A 21,222-nucleotide genomic window follows, 5' to 3' on the forward strand; every position below is an offset into this window, starting at 1 on the left:
AGCACTCCATGAGTCTGAGGGAGGAAAAGGCTTTAACACAACAGTAGGAGGAAGAGAGGTGGAGGAAAGTCATGGGGATGCTGACACGAAGTCAGCTGCGATTTAAAGCAACAGTAGGGGGAAGACAGAGAAGCCCGGCGCACTCTGACTGGCTCCTCACATCTGTGTAAACTAATATAAAAATATAGTTTGACTATTCTCACTTGTTTAGTTACTTGCCCATCTAACAACTATGTGGATCTGTCACAATGATATCCAAACATAACTACTGTATCTGTGAAATGAAGATCCATTTATTTATTTACTTAACTCAAATGACTTCGGAGGGTGGTAGATCACTGCCAGTTTTTGATATTGCATTGTAAATCACACCCTACTCATAGTTGGACGTGCCTGGGCTAAGAGACAGGGAGTAGATCACATAGGTCATCCAGTGAACTTCATGGCCAAGCAGAGATTAGAACCTGGTCTCTGCAGTCTACATTCACTGCAACGCCATCAGTTACATGCTCTCAACTGAGTAGGTGATGCATGTGTGAAACGTTATTGCATATGAACATCATGTTTTCATATAATAGATGCTCTAGCTATACCTGATTCAATGCATAATTTCAGAGCAAAAAAGACAAACAAATGGGGTGGCTGTGGGGGAGGGAAGAAGAGGTTTCCACATTGCAATAAAAGGTCTAAAACTTGCTATCAGTTCCATGCCATTATGTGCTACAGAGATCATGATCATTAACATGCTTATTTTTGGGGGGAATGGGAATAGGATACAACTTTCAACTGTGAATCATGCAGAGTTCCTATTATATGGGCACTTACTCCCCTGTTTTCTAATGCAGCGCTGAATTTTCACCTACTAATGAAACACCAGAGATGGAATATCTTATGCTGTTGAGCAGCAGCAAACCTATTTAAATCTGCAACTCTAATTTGCCAGCAATATTTTATACTTAATTTGCAGCAGTTCTATAAAGTTAAATTACAAGAAACCAACTTGCATTCCCCCCCCCTTTCTGTCTGGGAAATTATACTATTCATATGACTCCAAGCATGGCAGATTAAGCATCCCAGCTACACTGTGAAACTCATTAATACAGATAGTAAGCAAGAATTCAATTTTTCCCTGTATTTTCCATCATTCCTATATGTATATTTTATGGTATATTATTATCTCTATATCTTTTCTCATTTGCAGGAGTAAAAAATAATTTTAACAATGCCATTTTAAAATTAAAAAGCTGCATATTGAGAGAAATTGCCAATGGGGAAAAATGAGTTTCAAGTAATTATTGGTGGCTTAAGAGTTCTTTGTATGCAATTTTTCATTTATACAACTGAAATGACATCTCTAACTTTTTTTATACCTGTGCCTGATACCTCTTTCTATTTCTTTTTCTCCTTGAAAATATGATTTTGTAGTTAGGAAATGCATTTAAGTTGTCATGCCATTTAAAAAATAAAGATGACCTGTTTCCATTTTGTCAGAAAAAGCATAAGGTTCAAATGTAGCTGCCATGACAGAAATGCAATTTGTGAAGAATAGCCTAAAAGATTATAAAAACTTTCACTTACGCTATGCCTCTGCTATTTGAGGCTATTTGTTCAAATTTTCACACTAGTGGATGATGCAGGGCATGTCATTGTGAAAAGATGAAGGGGAAAGAAAATGATAGCAATGAAGTGGAAACTCTGAGTTAGCCATTTATATGTTAAAAAGCTTTTTCACAACAACAAAATGAAGCTCTTGGCATTTTGTAGCTCTCTTTATAACAATTAGGGGTTCCTTCTGACATCACCTCAGCAGTATGGCAGCTGCTGCATCTTCCCTCTTTTTGTCAGAAACTGCTCCATGTGGTGAGCTCCATCACCACAACTGCTAGGGGCAGAACCATCCAGACTGACTCTACCCAGGAAAACCACGGTCTCCTCCTGGGAAGGAAAAAGTTTAAAAAGTTCCAGTAAAATTCTGAGCAACAAGGTCTTACTTGGGTGTCTCTTGCGTTTGCAAACTTGGTTTTTGGTCATTCTCTGGTGCTGCAACAACTGTTGTTGTTGTTATCTTTCTGACTTGGGTTTCCTGACTCTGGGCTTCTACCCACGGCAAAACCCTGACACTTTCCCACACTACTCTGCTTCCTCAAAATCTCAAGGTCACATGAAAGGTGTCATCAACATGACTTCTTTCATCCTTAGTGTTGATTCAAGGTTGGTGACACTGGCATGAGAAGTAGCTGTGATGCCGGCTCCTCCCATGTGAATTCTAAACATGGCAATTGAACACAAATGTACAATCTCAATCCCAGTTGAAGGCTGAACTTTAGCTTTAAAAAGTTAATCCAGTTAGTCTTGCACATGACCTGGCAGCCCAGCATAAATTAAGACGGCAAAAAGGGGTGGCTTGTCTTCCCTCAGCCAGCAGTAGCCCCACTGCTGAATGGAGTTTGGATTCAATGTGTCTGTACACCAGCTTGCTTTCCATCAGCTTCTTGAGCATAGGATTGCTCCCTAAGATTCGCATGGGGATCCAATTCATATGTGTATTCCTGTTGTTGACAATTCATCATATGGTGCCTGGCACAAGGCACATCTGATGAACTGTTGCTCAACACCCAGTTCAGTGTGCATCCACACATCTTTTTCTAGATTCCAGTGGCAGCATTCTCAAACCTGCTGCCACCCAGGACATTTATCTGTGACAGTGAGCATCCTTGCAATAGTGCACAGTTTCCACACCTGGGGCAGAAGAAACATGGAAACTCACAACATCCCAAGACATAGACCTTTTCTGAAAGCTAAATGTCTACAGTAGGGCACACTCAAACAAAACTACACATGTATAAAAATGTTTCTTCTGCCCCTTGAAATACAGATTGCATATTTTTAAATTGCTCTAAATAAATCTAAATGTTTTCCCCCTTTGCTGTATTTCAGAGATGCCAAAAAAGATTAGTTACATCTAATTTAAATTGTGTGGAGTCTATAAATATCCCTAATTGGCATATTTAGTAGTATAACAATGGGAGCACCTGTTTGAAATAATCCGACCTACACAGTTAGTTGAGTTTTTATCCAGCCATTGGAAATATCATTCACAATTATAATAATCATGCTATAGAGACATGGAGACTCTAGCCCAAAAATGAATTATATGTAACATCTGTTCAAATTCACAAACTGAAAGCTGCAATGAACATAATATTATATATAAATGAACCCTTTAGTTCTCTGTATAAGAAGTGATCCTTTAAGCTATTTAACAGCGCTACATAAAAGAATTCCCGCATGGTTTTTTTATGCTTGGGGAAAGGATACAGTATACCAGTGAAGACTAGCTTAAGCTCATCAAGAGATTGATGAATTGAGGAGCAAATCTAGATTTGCTGTCACTCTAGTCTTCTTCATACATTATGCGTATTCCTAAGGCTTTTGTTCAGTTGAAAACACAAAGTGTGACTGCAACACTGATTTTACCTCAGAATGTTCCTCACAGGAGGATTTAGCTCAGGAAGCTGGAAACTAAGGGGAAACTAGACTTATCCTTCTGATTGGTTGAAACATTGGGAATGGTGTGTGAAAATATTGTATGTAAATCAAACTAGAAAATTTGGTAGGAGACTGTGATTGTGGAGTCAGAGAGGCAGAGCTTGAAGCACTTCAAGGGTGAACTGCAGCAGAAACAGAATTGAGGGATAAAGATTGATAAAACATTGGCTTAATTAGGGAAACAGCCAAAACAGGCATGGCTGGATCTGTTTATCTCTGTTTATTTTATTTTTAAAAATAAAATTATTTGTTCTTATAACTAGTCAAACTGTACAATAAGGGTTTTTTTCTTTACCCACCCCCCCCAAAAAAAATTATTCAAATGTTACTTTACCAAAACCTAAAGTAAAATCATGTTTTGTTTTGGAAAAGCCTTAATATTCACCCCACATTTAATTGCTGTATTAGGAGTAGGTTGGAAAGTTCAATGGCTGTTTAGTAGAGCCAGGCAGAGAAAGAAAATGGTATATACTTGGGGGCAGCACTGAGTAAGAGAGGCATGGTTTGCTTGCTTCCCATCCCATTTGTGGTACTGACTACGACCTATGTCATCACAGATGAAAACCCTGGGTTTGTTGCTGTTTAGTGAACACTTCTGATGCTTCACTCATGATTGAGCTCACATTTTTGACCCGGGTGTGAACTCAGGTTTTTGGGGAGTCAGTCATGGGAGTGGGGAGCTGATCCAGTACAAGGCATCCATCTGCAAGGGAAACTGTCACCCACAGCAGTTTCAGTGTGGTCTTCTAGGGAACATTATTGGTATCAGCCTATCTCTAGAGACAATGGAGTGAGCCTCTGGGAATGAAGTCAAACTGTTGCATTAGCAGCGCCAAAGTGACCTCTCTAGGGTGCTGGTCTGCCCAGACAACATCAGCCTCACTGATGTGGTTCAAAGGAAAGCAGAGCAACACATTTGGCACTGGCTTGGCTGCAGGAGTTGCCAGAAAGAGGCATAGAAGACAACATCCAACTGTCTTAGGGACTCTACTCCAGATTTGTGTAGGGTTTACTCCTTAGCCTTTTCTCCTCCCAAAGACATCCTTCAAAGCAGCTGAGGTTTTGGATCAGAGTTTTCCTTCTAGGTGGACTACCTTCCCAGACTGATGAGCCCCATCTTTCCCTCTAAATGGAGGGATCACATCTCAGAGGTACAGCACATATTTCAACTGTGGCATTTTGTTTTTATCTAGCATTGAGAAAATTGTTTGCCTTTTTATAGCTTTGTGTAATCCCCTTAGAGAGTTCTGTTTCATTAAGGTGTATGACTTTTTAAACGAGTATTTAATCATCAGCGTTCCCAAAGGATCTCAGATTGCATAACTGGGAAAGGTCCCTGCCTAAGACCTTGGAGAACCACTGGGCTAGATGAAGAAATGGCAGTTTTATGTGTTCATGAGAATCTCTGGTCTCAGGTTACTCTCTGGAAATATCGGCAGGCTTTTCATCATAATTCAAACCTGCCTTTGAAATAAAACTGTGCTAAATTCCAGAGAATGCTTTTTAATCATGCACCAAGGTGCAATTGCCTAAATGGAAATAAATGGAAATGCTGTTCCAGGGATCAATTTGAGCTGCTAGAACAAGTGGGCATTCCATACAGTGAATTTGTTTTGTGCAACACAGTATGCCTAATTTAGCAGGCAGTTGCCAGAGGACCTTTTAAAGCCAGCTCAGTGGCACATACAAAATTGCTGCACGTGCAGTTTGGCTTTCCATTCCATTATGCTTTAGAGACTTCATACTGATATAATAGTTTATTTTTATGTCCTTGCTTTCCTTGTTTAAGAAATGATTGTGCCTGCAAATTATATTATCAACTGTTTTAGTGTCGTGATTTCTTTTTTTACTTTCTGTTATTTTATTTTATGTGCCGTTCTGCCCAGTCCTCGTTTTCAAAATACAACTAAAATGGGGAAGAGGAGTCTGTGGCCTTCCAGATATTTTGGACTACAGTTCGCATAATCCCTAACCATTGACCATGCTGGCTGGGGCTGAGGAGAGTTGGAATCCAACAACATTTGAAGGCTGCAGATTCTCCATCCCTAAAACAAAGACCAAAATCTGACAATTCCCTTTCCCAATGCTTATCTGATTACTCATCTTATTAGAATGCAACACATATCCATGATACATCTCATGAGAAAATGCATCATAGGTTCAATCTCCTTGTGGGAACTGTAGCCTGTTCATGTCCAAATGCAGTTAATGTTAGAGATGTGGTAGAATATCTTTGCAATTTGGAGAAACAATTCTGGGGATGGTAGGGGGAAAAATAATCCAATTTATGCTTGCCTTAATTGTTGTTCTGATATCTCCTGAAGGGGTATCTCAGCCATCTCCTCCCTCATGAACTTGTCTAATACTATTTTAAAGTTATCCAAGTTAGTGGCCTTCACATTTTTAGGAGGAAATTCCATATTTTAACTATATACTGTGTGAACAAATTACTTCCTTTTGTTTATACTGAATCTTCCAAGATTCAGCTTCATCGGACAGCAGATTTCTGGTATTATGAGAAGATTTCTTCCCTATCCTTTCCCTCAATGACATGAATATTTTTATACACTTGTATCATCTCTCTCTCTCTTTCTTAATTAAAAATATATAAATCTAAATGTTGTAACCTTTCCTCAGCCACTTGATCATTTTGGTTGCCCTCTTCTGAAAAGGGAAAATAAATCTAGACCAAACACAATCAAATAGAGCACACATTAGTGATGGGAGAGAGAGAGAGAGTCAGTTTCAGAATATTTTAGGCTGTTGCTCCTGCAAGCAAGTTCAATGTGTGTGTCTCCGCACTAAGGAATTATATTAAAATGACAATACTTTATTAAAGGTGAGAAGCTGGTTAAAACCAATGCAATCAGGAGTCTAAAACCAAACTTTTCTTTAGAGATGGGACACAATAAGAAACAAGGTACAGTGAATCTTATGGCGCAATGGGTGCCACATTCTGGGTGCTATCAGAATTTTCACCATCTCTGCCTCAGCAGCTGATAGAACTAGAAGCTGATCACAGAGGATGAACAAAATTGTATCATGGGTGATGGCCCTTAAATTGCCCTGATCTAAGCCGTTTAGGGATTTAAAGGTTATGACCAAGAACAGAAGTATAGTGTTCAGATCATGAGACATAGTGGTACTGCTCTTTCTGCTTTAGTCAGACCTCACCTGGAGCACTGTGTCCATTTCTGGGCTGCATGTTTAAGAAGGAAACTGTATTGTGTCAGAGGAGGGCTACAAAGAGAAGGGCCTTAGCTATAAAGGAAGGTTAAAGGTGCTGAGCATATTTAGCCTGGGGGGGGATGATTAAGAGGTGCTATGCAGGATCTGATTTCTTTCGCAGGGCCTGTAAGACAGAGTTGTTCCACCTGGCCTTTGGCTTGGAGTCAATTTGATTCCTTCCCCCTCTTTCTTTTTTCCTTTCTCCTCCTGTGATGAGGCTGCATTTTAATGTTCAATGTTTTAATGTTGTATTTCAATCTTGTTTTTCAGTTGTATTCATTCAACTTGTTTTTATTATTGCTTGTTAGCCGCCCTGAGCCTGGCCTTGGCTGGGGAGGGCAGGGTATAAATAAAATTTATTATTATTATTATTAACCATCTTTAAATGCAGGGTTTTCACACAGATGATGCTGTGTGGCTAAAAATCAGATATCATGGAACCAGGAAGGTAACCAGCTATTCAGGCAGTGTCATGTGGCCTTGGAAACTTATCAGAGCAAGGCAGAGAACGCACTGGCTTATCCTCTTACTTCTCCCAGCAGCTTTCTAAGACATCTTATTGATAAAAAAGAGTGGGAGATGATGAGAAGAAAAAAGGAGGCCAATCGTGTTCTAGGGTTGCCTGAGAATAGCTGTAAGATGAGATTTACGAACCAGAACAGAAAAACACACCGAGGTGACAGCAGGCACCCAAGGCTTGAAGTCTATGTCCAGGTAGTTTTGAACTTCACTATGCATAACTCATATAAAGTGACATGACTTCTAGGCTGTGTGGACCCAAATCATAAATATTTAGCCACTACAAATTAGTACTGCTACAGTTGGGTTCTGATCTTGCCTTTAGCAAAGGGGTGCAAAATATCTTTTGGATCCACTGGGACGGGTTGGGACAGGTTGGCGGGTTGGTTTTAAAAACTTACATGTTACTTCTTATTTATAAATCCCAAAGTAGTTTACATAAAAATAATCAAAATTGATAAAGAACAACAACACATCTAAATAGTCATAACACGTAATTTCAGCAAATACAGCAACCAGAACCAAAGAGAGAGAGAGAGAGAACTCGATATCAACAGTCAGGAATTACCAAGGTTAACAGAAAGGTCTTTTAACTGTCTGTGAAAGCACCCCATAGTCAATGTATACCTGATCTCAGTAGGGAGCTCATTCCACAACAGAAATGCCCTCCTCTGAACCCTGGCCAAGTAAATTTCAGTAGGCCATGGCACTGTCAGGAGGGCTCCACCTGTAGTTGACAGTGGCCTAGGCGAACTATACGTGGAAAGACAGTCTTGGAAATAAGTTGGCTGCAAGATGTTTAGGGCTTTGTGGCTAAAACTCAATACCTTAAAGCTGGTATGGGCAGCCAACGCATGTCATATGTGCATGTTAGGGAGCAACCTAGTTGCAGCTTCTGAATCAACTGGAAGGGTAGCCGCACATAGAGTATGGTACAGGTACAGTTAAAAATGAAAGAGGCTCCTATCTACTTCATAAAGTATGGAGAGACTAATTCAAAAACTTAATTCGTTCCGGAGGTCCGTTCTTAACCTGAAACCGTTGAGGTACCACTTTAGCTAATGGGGCCTCCCAGTGCTGCCGCGCGATTTCTGTTCTCATCCTGAGGTAAAGTTCTTAACCCAAGGCACTACTTCTGGGTTAGCAGAGTCTGTAACCCGAAGTGTTTGTAACCCAAGGTGTTTGTAACCCGAGGTACCACTGTATAAAAGTTTTGCTTCTTAACAGGTTGTCAACCGTTAAGACAGAATTTTGCCAAATTGTGTGCACTGCATTGTATTACTTTGGCAAGTACAAAGATATGTTAGGTTATAGCTGACAGCCTTAGATGTGCATGTCAGGAATGTGTGTTTTCCATTGTGGAGGCAAAAATATACCACTAAAATAACTAATTAGCTCATTTTGATACCATCTTGGTGATAAATATACATCCTGGAAAATTTTGTCAACAACAAAATGTATTGCCTTTTCAAAAACTAATAGATCTATTTCGGGCCTGAGCATTTTAAGGTATCCAGATAATGTCATCAATCAATCTTGATAATCAGATACAGCCGCTTCTCTGCCAGCTATTAATGCCATGCCAAAGAGTTTCCAGCCATCCTTGTGAGAAAAGAAAATGGTTGCTGATCAAGGTGATTATGCTGATGATGATGTATTTAGAGGGTTCAGAACAGATAGAGAAATAGATAGAAACTGAAAACCCCAAAGGTTCCTGAATAAGGATGCTTCCTTCGAAAGGTATGTTACCCTGCATATCTAACAAGAAAACCTTCCTTTAAATGTCCCCTGGGTTACCTACAGTAGTCTTCAAACTGTGTATGAGCAAATCCTGGGGGTGTATCAGAAGCTTATCAGCAGTTACTTAATGAAGGGATTCAGTAATGGTGAACAATATGCTGATTCTTCCGCCCCAATCCTTCCCCTGCAAATACAACTGCAGGAAAGAGTTGGGTGTCCTTAAGGCCATCACCTCAGTTCAGTCAGGCCAACAATGAGACGTACAGTGCTTGGAACCATTAAACATATCCCAGAATCTGGTAGGAATATAAATCTGCACTTATTTACCCTTCATGAATGCAGCTATGCCTGTGGTACGGAATTTGCACAGATCTCAGTGGAGCTCTTGTCTCTCCTTTGCGTGACAAAGGCCTGGTCAGTATTTTGGGCCAGACAGAGGTGTCCACTCCTAAATATCCACCCCTTAGTCCTCTCTTCCCCAGAGCCCTAGCCAACCCAAATATATATACACCCACGCTTTATGGATTTTGGAATTTAGATCCATCTTTCCAAAATATACTTGTGGAATTTTCTGTGGGCATTGAGATCCCTGGGAGAGGGATGGAGGGGTGGATAAAGCAGGAGTATTGTGTTAAAAAGGTAAAGGGACCCCTGACCATTAGGTCCAGTTGTGGCCGACTCTGGGGTTGCGGCGCTCATCTCGCTTTATTGGCCGAGGGAGCCGGCGTACAGCTTCCAGGTCATGTGTTAGCCACCTGCAAAAAGCAGCAAGAGGAAGGCATGTGATGGCAAACATCCAACTCATGTTCCTGGTCTAGCTGAAATGTCTGCCTCCCTGCCTCAGGACCACCTAACTTATTTGTGGGAAGGAATGCAGGAGGGGAAAGAACGTTTCCAAGTGCATGGTTTTTAATGTATCCCTTGCATTATATTGCCCAAGATCATTTTCAGGTTTTAGCTGAAAATCTGGATACAAGCCATCTTGCTGTGGGAAACAAAGACAAGATGGCACCCACCCATTCTATGCATCAAATCCTTACTTCAATATTGCCAATGAGAGCGTGTTCCCCACTGGGGTCTTCAGGCTAGTTTAGGGAGCACAGGGCAGGCAAGCTTCAGAGTGTCTGGGGAAATGGAGGGGCTGCTCCCAGCATCTACCGCTTGAGGTGGCTGCCTCATTCTACCTAAGGACAGCATGAGATGGGGTGGTGGTGGATTGTGCCTAGAAATAAATAAACAAACAAACAAACAAATAAATAAAAATAATACAGTTGATGAGTGAAATAGTGTCTTCCATGGACCTGAATAGACAAAACAGTCTGTTGCTCAAATAGGAAGCTGGTCGTATTGGTCTATTTAAAGAAATGCACATTCAGAAGCCGATTAACTTAATGTACTCTTGTTTCCAATATGAAGCATTTATTCACTCATGCTGATATCTGAAAACAAAAGCAAATGTGAAGAAGCATTCTACATGAAATTAAATACATGTGTAGTGTAATCACAATAGCTAGAAACAACATGTTACATTTTAATTTACACTTCTAAAACTGCTCATCGGTTAAGCATTTTATTACAAGTCCGGGTATCTTGGCACTTATTTGCATGCACTGTGTAATTAAGGCAGCGCTCCAAAGAAATGACAAATGGTGCACTGAACAGGAGTAATTATTCTTATTTATTTACATTGGGTTAGGAAGACAAATACCAATTATGATGAAGGTAGCACCATGCCAGCTAGTTAACAAATAGAGGAATGCTTTCTGTACAGTAAAATATGCACTCTCTTAATCTCCTCAGAAGACCCATCACCACAACACAAAAACATAGCTCCAGGTCATACATTTTTTTTAAAGGCCCTTAATTCAGTTCCTATTAGTGTGTAGCCACATAGGCAAGTAAAGGGTGCACAGGAATGCACATATTTGTAAAAATAACACACACAAATGCATTATATTAATGGAAATTGATTTACAATGAAATGTATACAGTGGTACCTCGGGTTACATACGCTTCAGGTTACAGACTCCTCTAACCCAGAAATAGTACCTCGGGTTAGGAACTTTGCTTCAGGATGAGAACAGAAATCGTGCTCCGGCAGTGCGGCAGCAGCGGGAGGCCCCATTAGCCTCGGGTTAAGAACAGTTCCAGGTTAAGAACAGACCTCCGGAACGAATTAAGTACTTAACCCGAGGTACCACTGTAATACACAAAAATGCATGTGAACATGTGCAAGTGAATTTTCATGAAGACTTTGGGGGGAGGGAATCAAAAACTGATATGGAAATGTGGAGAACTGAATTTAAGCTTGGTAAAATGAGGAACTGAAGGAAACCAAAACTGATAAATTCTCTCATCCCTTCCACACACTCCTGCTTTTCACCCCAGTCACCTTATTGCTTTCTATTCTGCCCCTTGCAATCCAAACCAATGAGTGGAATTTGACGGAAAATATCCATGCATGCTTCTTTTTGTTTTGGTCTATCCTCTCAAACCCTCCTCCCCAGTTGGTTTCCAAGATTAAGCTGCTGTTTGTTTGTTCCATTCTAAAACAAACAAACAAACAAACAAATCCCACCTCTGCAATTCTAATTTAACAGAATTACACAAGATCTGTAACTGGTGCTCTGAGTGTGTGTTGGGGAATGCCTGTGCCAATCTTTCAGTCAATTAAGATAATATCTATTAAATTATTTTCAGGGGTAAAAGTTAAAAGAACAACAGCAACCCACACCTTTCCTTCAGTTGTCAGATGTTTGGGCATTGATGACATGGTCTGAAGCACATTAGGGGAGTATTGTTGACACCTCTTCCTCCATGAGTAGTTCCTGTGGAAAGCCCACAAAATATCTTCTAGCAGGATTGGGCCACAGTGATAAAATATGCCATCTACAGATTCCATTAACTCTGCTTTGAACAAATAAGATTACATGGGAAGACCATAATGAATGTGTTGGAGCATTCAAGGGAACCTGTGGTAAAGAAGGAGTCCAAAGAAATTAGAACCCTGGCGTATGCCACAAATTTAATGTTGAACACATGTCCTATTATCTTCTTGGATGCTTCCTTTGCTTCAGTTCCAAATATTCTGCTTACTTACAGTGTTTATTTCAGAAGTTCTTGCTTACTTTTTTAATTTAGAGGGGGGTCCATGAAAAACAAATGCATCCTGCGACACCCTAGAAGATCTGGTAAAGGTAAAGGGACCCCTGACCGTTAGGTCCAGTCACAGACGACTCTGGGGTTGCAGTGCTCATCTCGCTTTACTGGCTGAGGGAGCTGGCATACAGCCTCCAGGTCATGTGGCCAGCACGACTAAGCCACTTCTGGCGAACCAGAACACCGTTTACCTTCCTGCCGGAGCCATACCTACCATATTTTTTGCTCCATAAGACACACCTGACTAGAAGACGCACCTAGTTTTTAGAGGAGGAAAGGGGGAAAGCCCTGGGTTTTTTTGGGATCAGCTCACAATTGTGCAACTTCTTTTGCAAAGGGGAAAAATCCTGTTTTTATGGGGTTCAACTCACAGTTTTGCAGCTTCTTTAGGAAAGGAAAGGGAGACGTTTCTACAGTTTCTAGACAGATAATCTAATCAGCCAGTCACATGTCGCTGGGGAAACAAACAGCCTCTGTCTGCAGAACATTCAACAATGGAGGCCTGGGCAAGGGGGCGGGGCAAGAAAGGGAGCCAGCGATTGACCACACATTCACTCCATAAGACGCACAGACATTTCCCCTTACTTTTTAGGAGGAAAAAAGTGCATCTTATGGAGCGAAAAATACGGTATTTATCTACTTGCACTTTGACGTGCTTTTGAACTTCTAGGTTGGCAGGAGCAGGGACCGAGCAACGGAAGTTCACCCTGCCACAGGGATTTGAACCACTGACCTTCTGATCAGCAAGCCTTAGGCTCTGTGGTTTAACCCACAGCGCCACCTGAGTCCTAAGAAGATCTGATGGTAATATCTTAATTTCTGATATTCTGTAACTAAAAACTTGCACAACTATTTGTGGAGGGTATGTGATATCCAATAACATGATGCTGTTGTAACTGCAACCAAGTGAGAACAGGGCCAACCTGAACGATGTTTTCTAATGAACAAACTCTTAAATTGGAAGTTATACTGTAGAATCATGAAATAATTCCCTTTTGTGTGCGTGATTTACAGCTGTGAGTAAATCCTTCTAATTATTCCAGAGCTTTCCTTGTAATCACAGACTAATCCCATTTATATGCTTCTGGGGTTAAAAAGCAAAAAAACAACAACCCAAAAAACCAATGAACCCCACCAGTGTATAAAGATTTAGATATACAAATTAAAGGTTTCTTGCTGTAATCCATAGATCGGGAGGGAGGTATTGTTTATCTTTTGTTCTGTGTGAAGCACTTTGGCTTGTGGCTTCTAGACAATTGTGTCTATAACCTTAAACCAAAAATAAGACAGACAAATAAGTCAATCTTTGACGCTTCCCTAAAAGACCGTGCCATCTGGATGTTTTGGATTCTTAACAGGTGCTTCTGGGACTTTGAGCCTAATTCTTGGCCCAGATTCCAAAGCATGATGGGTGACTCTGTAGCTATGTGCAATTGTGCACTGCATTAATTGAAGAGATTGGAAGAGGCCAGGAATAGTAATTAGTCAGTTGGTCATGCAGAAAAAGAGAGCAGTGGCTTCAAGCCACAGTGATGGAGGCGCAGATGGGCCAGACCATCAGCTCTTGCTCTCCGTGGTACCCAGCTAATCTATTGCAGATCAAGCAAACAGTCCATCTTCATCCAGGTACTCAGCTTGTTGAAATCAACAACATAAATTTCAGAAGCCACTGGGGAAAGAAATCACTGGGGTTGAAAGCCTTTAAAACCAAACACACACACCCACCCCGAAAAATACCAAGCCATGTCAGCGCAACATTATTAAGGTTGGAAAAGCACCAAAGAAGCCAAATGTTAATATGAAATTACCGTATGTCTGTATGTGAAAATAAAACAGAGGAACATTTTAAAATGCTCTTTATATTGTGCATCAGTTGCACGTTGTGTTTGTGTGTGCTCTTGCAAGCACACGTTGTGCATGAAATTATACTATGAAGATAAAAATCACTTTGTCTAGGCAGCAAGTTTTAATTGCATAAAAGGTACCCTGGTTTTGGGGCAAGTGGGTCAAAGCACACTGATGGTGTAGCTTACTTTCTGCTGCTTCACTGCCAAATCATAAAAATCGTAGAATTGTAGCATTTGAAGGGACCCCGAGGGTCATCCAGTTCAACTCCTGCAATGCAGCAATCACAGCTAAAGCATTTAAGACAGATGGCCACCCAACCTCTGCTGAATAACCTCCCATGAAGCAGAGTCCATCACCTTTCGAGGAAGCCTGTTCCACTGTCAAATAGCTTACTGTCAGAAAGTTCTTCCTGGTGTTTAGCCAGAATCTCCCTTCTTGTGACTTGGATTCATTGGTTCAAGTTATTTCCCATAATCTGAAAGGTCACTCTTTCTTCCAACATGGGTGGGGGGATAGCGTTTCACTTTTTATATGCTCTCGCTTATGGAATAACAAATTTGTACACAGATATCAATATTGTACTCACAGAAGTGTCCACTTAGTTCCTTAATATTCTTGGGAGAAGCTCATTGCCAAGATTTTGCAAGGAGAATTCATTAGTCTGGATGGGACAAATAGTTTTGTTTTGTTTTCTCCTCCTCAGTTTCTGCTTATTATTATTATTATTGGGGTGTCAAAACAGCTATAAGACCCTAATTGTGAATGATAGCCTGTTGTTCTTTTTAAAGGCTAGCTAAGATGCCCTACAAGGGACGCGGGTGGCGCTGTGGGTTAAACCACTGTGCTGCTTGGGCTTGCCACTCGAAAGGTCAGCAGTTTGAATCCCCGCGACATGGTGAGCTCCCGTTGCTCTGTCTCAGCTCCTGCCAACCTAACACCAAAATGCAAGTAGATAAATAGGGACCGCTCCGGTGGGAAGGTAAACGGTGTTTCCGTGCGCTGCTCTGGTTTCAGTGTTCCGTTGTGCCAGAAACGGCTTAGTCATGGCCGTTTGCCCAGAAATGTACAAAGACAAGGAATGTTCTTACCGTCTGCTTTTTATTCAGTATTTACAGAGAGATGCTTTAGAACCCAGCCTCTTGGATAATGGCATTCTCCCGAGTCAATCTCCACACACACACCCGGCTCTCCCACTTCCACATTCGTCATCACCTCTATGGGTACTGACAAATGCCCTCTGCCTTTGAGCTCTTTGCTCTTCTACTTTCAAGGCCCTCCGTGTTCTGGGGGGCGGGCGGTCTGGAATGCTTTCTAAAGACACTGTGTCCATCAGCTGTCACCCCCATGGTGATTCCTCTCCCTCCTCCTCCTCTCCCATTGTTTCCCAACTTTTCACCTCATCTGCGTCTGAGCTGTGGCCTCCCTCAAACCCCTGTTGTAATTCTGAACTGTCTTCCTCTTCTCTGGAAGGGTTGGGCTGGGGAGGCAGTCTCCATCATTCCTCCTCTGCCCAGTCCCTGACAGACATTGAATTACACCCCACTCCCAATGTAAAAGTCTGGTAGTGGCTTATGTAGGCGCACCACAGAGCTTCCCACCTGTGCCTCTTGGCCACCATGCAGTATAGGGATACAATCAGAATTTTGTATAACAATGTAGAGATGTTTCACCTTCTCACAGAGAAGAATTCTGGGAAACAAAACATAACAGAGCTATCCTGTCCTGGAATGTTGCTAACATGGTAATCATGGAACAATGATATAAACATAGCAACTGTGGAAGCTGGCAAACAGAGAAAACCAAGAATACAATCCCGTTGTTTGATCCCAGTTCCTGCCAACCTAGCACTTCAAGAGCACGCCAAAAAGTGCAAGTAGATAAATAGATACCACTCCAGGGGGAAGGTAAATGGTGTTTCCGTGTGCTGCTCTGGTCTCGGTGTTCCGTTGCACCAGAAGAGGCTTAGTCATGCAGGCCACGACCCAGAAAAACTGTCTGCGGACAAACGTTGGCTCCCTTGGCCAGTAAAGCCAGATGAGCGCCGCAACCCCAGAGTCGTTCGCAACTGGACTTAACTGTCAGGGGTTCTTTACCTTTAAAAAGGTAAAGGTACCCCTGACCATTAGGGCCAGTCGCAGATGACTCTGGGGTTGTGTGCTCATCTCGCTCTATAAGCCGAGGGAGCTGGCGTTTGTCCGCAGACAGCTTCTGGGTCATGTGGCCAGCATGACTAAGCCGCTTCTGGCAAACCAGAGCAGCGCACGGAAATGCCATTTAGCTTCCCGCCAGAGTGATACCTATCTACTTTATCTACTTGCATTTGACATGCTTTTGAACTGCTAGGTGGGCAGGAGCAGAGACCGAGCAATGGGAGCTGACCCCGTCATGGGGATTCAAACCGCTGACCTTCTGATCGGCAAGCCCTAGGCTCTGTGGTTTAGACCACAGCGCCACCCGCGTCCCTCCTTTACCTTTACCTTTATTCTATTAAAAATGCTTTGTATGGTTTGTCATAACCAACATTTAGCACACATTTTAAATATGGGCTAAAATTCTGTTCTGTGATACCTGTTCTGTGACATATGCCTGTGCTTCCACAGAGAGAGATATAAAGATTAATTAGAATTATTTCAGCATGTTCCCACACATATGTCCATCACTGACATTTGGATCGCGCACACATGCACTTCACTGATATGTGTGCACATGCGTCTAGTTCACACCTACACAATCACTATGAAATGATTGCAGCATTCCAAGATAACTTCCGTTTATGAGAAGGCCATCACAGATCCTACACAACTGTTAGGACTTGTTATTAACACACAAAGCTTCTTAGTAGATTTTGGGCATTTCCAGACCGTTGCTGTTTTTCAGTGAGATTCAGTCACATACTGGCAAATTCAGGTGGTGCAATTAAAGATGATTTGGAGCTCTTGTACAACAACCTCACGTCCAAGACAAGTATCCTACTTTTTGCAAAAAGGAAAGAGAGAGGAGAATGCGCTGGGAAATGTAGGGTGATGTTTGCTCAATGCAGTAGCATTGAACCTCCACACGAACAAAATGAATTCTCAATAAATAACTGACATCATTTAGCCCCTCTGCAAATTTTGTGCAAACCAATGGGGGATGGCTGCTCAATAAACAGGTCACCTGGAGGCGACCTTGGTTCATGTGATTAGCATTTCAAACTAAATGGGTGAACTGGTGCCATGGAGAAATGGTACATTTGAAGTGAGGTGAGGGGACACCACATCTGTGGTAGTTGATCTGCAGTCGTTCTGTCAGCCCATCAAGACATCAACTGGCTGGTGAACATGTCTCTTAAACTGCCAAAGGATAGACCTGCCTTAAGCTCTTATGTCATATGCAAATTTGTCTCCACTGAAAAGTTCCCCTTGGATACCATTATGAAGACCCCTAATTATTGCCTCATGGAGGTTGCCAGTGTGTAATGACATCACTTTGGGCCACTCAACATCACATTTTCAGCTCCAGTCGCCAAAGGTTATTAGGCAACAAATTGACTTGAGACTAGTGTATAGGTAAGTGCTATCTGATCATGAAAATATACATTTTGGGGCATGGAATCTGATAAAGTGGGAAAGCCCCAAAGGATTCCCAACAGATTATATTACCCATTCTCCATTTTAAAGCTGTTTAGGGCTGTGACTGATGAAATAGCAAGTTCCATGAGACACTGAACATATGAAGCTCCTTTATAGTTAATTAGGCTGTGTTAATCTTGTAGTAACACTTCTAGAAACAGAAGAAGGTGTTCACACAATTTTAATGGATAATGTTTCACAAATTGGGAGTCCTGGAATCTGGATACCCACAGAGGTTTTAACTGTCAGACATTTGGTCTAGTCAAGTATTATCTCTTCTGACTTGAGACAGCTCTCCCAGGTTTCAAGCAAAAGTCTTCCCCAGTCCCACTACTTGAGAGTCTTTTAACAGGGATTGAACCTGAGGACATTGTATGAGCAGACCACGGGCTCTGCTCCCTATATATGGGCCCTGGCATGGGCTTCCAAGAAAACATTTTATGTTCAGCCTGTTAGTTTCAGCGAAATCAATAGACTTGTGGAAAGAGCAAGTGTGATTGTGAATTAGGTTTGTTTCTGTTCTGTATAAAGTTTCCAAAATGAATGTAATTTGCCTAATTTTGGATTACTTGCCTTCTTCCTGTAGTTGTTTTCATTGACACTTCACATTACTTTCAGTCTGATGAACTAGTGGATCCAGCAGACTGAATGAAGCCCCTGCCCTGGGGGATGAAATGCTAGAATCCAAGGATGGAAAATATTTAAGCAAGAGTAGCTCTCATCCTTTGACATGCTCCTCTACCTACCTGTCCTACCAGAGACAGCTAAAGCAATCACTCCGGGGTGAGAAGCAAATCCTTTGGGAAAAGAACAGGACTATTCGCGAAGACAACAAGACTTTCCGTATGGAAAACAAAGCTATTCGTGAACAGAATCGTACTCTCCGAGACGCAAACAATATTGACTGGGAGGAGGGCAGTGTCCTCAAGGAGAACAAACTGGACGCTTTGGATGAGGGAAAATCACTTGAGGAACAGGAAAAGGCTCTCCGAAAGCAGAATAAGGCTCTACGAGAAGAGATCAAATCCCTCCAGGAGCAGGATGAGGCCTTCAAAATGGAAGAGAAGGCTCTTCAAGAGGAGCTCACTGCTTTGTGGGAGGAGAACAAGGCCTTCCAAGAACAGATCAAGGCTCTCAGGGAGAATAGTGCTGCTCTCCTAGAAGAGGAAAAATGTCTCCATCAAGAGAGGCGAGCCCTCCAAGAAGAAGAAGCTGCCCTCCAGGAAGAGAACAAAGCTCTTAGAGAAGAAAGGAAAGCTCTTGAAGAGGAGGATAAAGCCCTGAAGGAAGAGAATGAAGTTCTGCAGCAGTGGAAGACGCTCCTCCAAGGAAGCCTCAGTGTGCAGATAGAAGGGCAGGGAGCCCTGATCTGAATATTCAGCCAAGAAACATGTGGTTCTTCTGGCATACTGGTTAAAAGGGAGAGAGCGACCCCAACAAGCTAAAATAATTGTGCTACAGGTATTTACCAAGAATTAAGCATTAATATGCACTAAAACAACTTGATGTCTGCAGCCTTAATTCCAAAGGGTGTTAATAAATGTCATGGACATCATTTATTTGTAAGATTTCTTTTCTAATTGTGCTTCAGTTAATTTCAAGACCAGTAAAAATCCTCCCCGATTGCCACATTCCCACCCTCCATCATGTAATTGCCCCTTGCTAGCATCCATGTGTTTATTTCCTTTCCTTTTCTACTTTTTGACTCTTCAGCAAAACACCAACCCTTAAGTGAATGCTCCAACATATTTCTTAGGCATGGCTTGGTTTATAGAAATGATATATTCATTTGAATGTTTTTTTTCCCAGTCCCATCCCAAAGAATACGGGCAGGTGGGTTGCAACATCCATGTAAATAAACTCACCAAAGTTCTTAATCTGGTCTTAGTCCTCCTCTTCTAGCCTGTTGCCCTTCTGATACAATAGTTGATTCCAACATAATTTAAAAGACCGGTCAAGCCCTAATGTTACTTACCTCAAAGTAATTCCAATGGTGCCCATTGAGGCATCATCCTAAATAGATGTGTACTGGATTTCAGGAAAAAATATGGAACTCTAAAACAATAATATACGAAAATATCACTTTCCAATGCTCCAAAAACCTGCCTAAGATAGCTCTCCATTTGGGGATGTTAAGAAGAGGTTATGAAGATGTGACATTAAACCTCAGTGTGCATTACAAGTGACCTTATGAATTATGTCAGAAATAAGCAATGCAGAGTTCAGTGCAGCTTACCCCTTGGAAAATACATATAAGATTGTTGTGAAGCTGATATTAATAACCTGGCCATTATAATTTTGTTGCCTTCATATTCTGCTTCTAAGCTTCTCAGAGGCACCTTCAGAAATGAAATGCTGGAATATCTGGACCTGTTGTGTGATCCAACAAAGGCAGTTTCTACAGCATTATTTAGACTTCTATAAAATTTGATTCTATAGAAAATATTTTCCAGCTACCAAGCTTTTAAATAATGAACAAGCACTGTATTCTAATTAGACTTCATGAATTAATATGATGAAATTTACTTTCACATAGGGAAATTAATTACTTTCCATAAATACATTAGTAAATTATCATGCATTATTGGGAAATTTAAATGTGATTAACGGCACTTAAAAATGATCTGCTTATTTCCTGTGAATAATTAAGCTAAAACTTTGTTCTCAATATATTTACAGGGACAATATACACAAGTGTATTCATTTAGCAGTTTGATAAAGTTTGCCCAATAAAATAACAATCTCAAAGTTTTAGAAATATGCAAAGATGTTATCCATAATTGGGCAAATGTTTTGGGAAACATAAAGAAAGCACAGATTTTAGCTGCCCACATTGCTCATTTGAGCACACCTGCTAAAACATTGTTGTGAGTTCCACTGCCATCATAGACATGGCTGTCCTCTGCTATCTTTCTACAAAGTGTCCCCCATGCTTGTAGAATTTGCAGCCCCAAGAGCTCATCTTTCCAATTAAAACCGTTATGTTTAGGGATGGAGGAACTGTGGCCCCTCAGGTACTGCTGGACATAAATCTCCCATCAGGCAATAGTAAAGGATAGTAGGAGTTGGAATCCATCCAAATCGGAAGTGCCACAGAGATAAGCATTTGACTTGGAGACATATCTTAAGGGGCTCTGGAGTCTATGCAATTTCTGCTGCTGCTACATATATTGAATTATTGCATAAATTATGTGTGCTTGGAATGGGGTGTTTATTGTGCTTTTTATTGTTTTACTCCTCTTTTTATTATGATGCAATTGGAATATTTGAAGACCCAAGGCAGAGGGAAAATGCTGTCAAGAGAGAATTAGCTGTATTAGAGAATTTGACCTGCTTCACCTAAATGGGTTTCCTATAAGGTCAAATGACAATTGAATCATAATGAATTTACACAATGGCCTTTCCATTCCCCTCCGCTGTATGACTGGACACAGACATGGCATCTGATATGAGGATTGCAAGGGTTATGTAAGGCAAAATGTATTTATCTGCTCCTCACAAATAGAATAATTATCCGAGTCAAACAACATAATAATTGATTCATATTTTAATAAGAAAAGTCCTCTAT

The 21,222-nt window shown here is 41.3% G+C and overlaps 1 protein-coding gene and 1 long non-coding RNA gene across 7 annotated transcripts; one reads left to right on the forward strand and one right to left on the reverse strand.

Annotated features, from left to right (window-relative positions):
* Nucleotides 1–1,694: 1,694 nt before the first annotated feature.
* On the reverse strand, nt 1,695–15,766 carry LOC308589433. 5 transcript variants are annotated; one of them, XR_014009227.1, is made up of 5 exons: nt 15,642–15,766; nt 14,630–14,704; nt 11,771–11,864; nt 10,077–10,258; nt 1,695–1,935 (listed from the first exon to the last, which is right to left on the reverse strand). It is a non-coding gene; the product is annotated as an uncharacterized lncRNA (long non-coding RNA). The 5 variants fall into 5 exon arrangements; XR_014009224.1 differs by lacking the exon at nt 11,771–11,864 and having other exon boundaries at nt 10,077–10,220; XR_014009225.1 differs by lacking the exon at nt 11,771–11,864.
* A 1,705-nt stretch (nt 15,767–17,471) lies between these two features.
* On the forward strand, nt 17,472–19,220 carry LOC308589745 (uncharacterized protein). 2 transcript variants are annotated; one of them, XM_081199157.1, is made up of 2 exons: nt 17,472–17,591; nt 18,273–19,220. In XM_081199157.1, exon 2 carries the CDS (start codon nt 18,329–18,331, stop codon nt 19,025–19,027), a length of 699 nt encoding a protein of 232 aa, XP_081055283.1. In that variant the 5' UTR covers nt 17,472–17,591; nt 18,273–18,328; the 3' UTR covers nt 19,028–19,220. The 2 variants fall into 2 exon arrangements, with proteins under 2 accessions (XP_081055283.1, XP_081055282.1); XM_081199156.1 differs by having other exon boundaries at nt 17,496–17,591; nt 18,241–19,220.
* Nucleotides 19,221–21,222: the final 2,002 nt, after the last annotated feature.

This window comes from Podarcis bocagei (assembly GCF_964188305.1).
Source record: "Podarcis bocagei genome assembly, chromosome: 6".
In the NCBI taxonomy this organism is placed as follows: domain Eukaryota; kingdom Metazoa; phylum Chordata; class Lepidosauria; order Squamata; family Lacertidae; genus Podarcis; species Podarcis bocagei.

Excerpts from the sequence above, each read along its gene's own strand:
- LOC308589745 (XM_081199157.1), top strand. The coding sequence starts at position 18,329 with ATGCTAGAATCCAAGGATGGAAAATATTTAAGCAAGAGTAGCTCTCAT.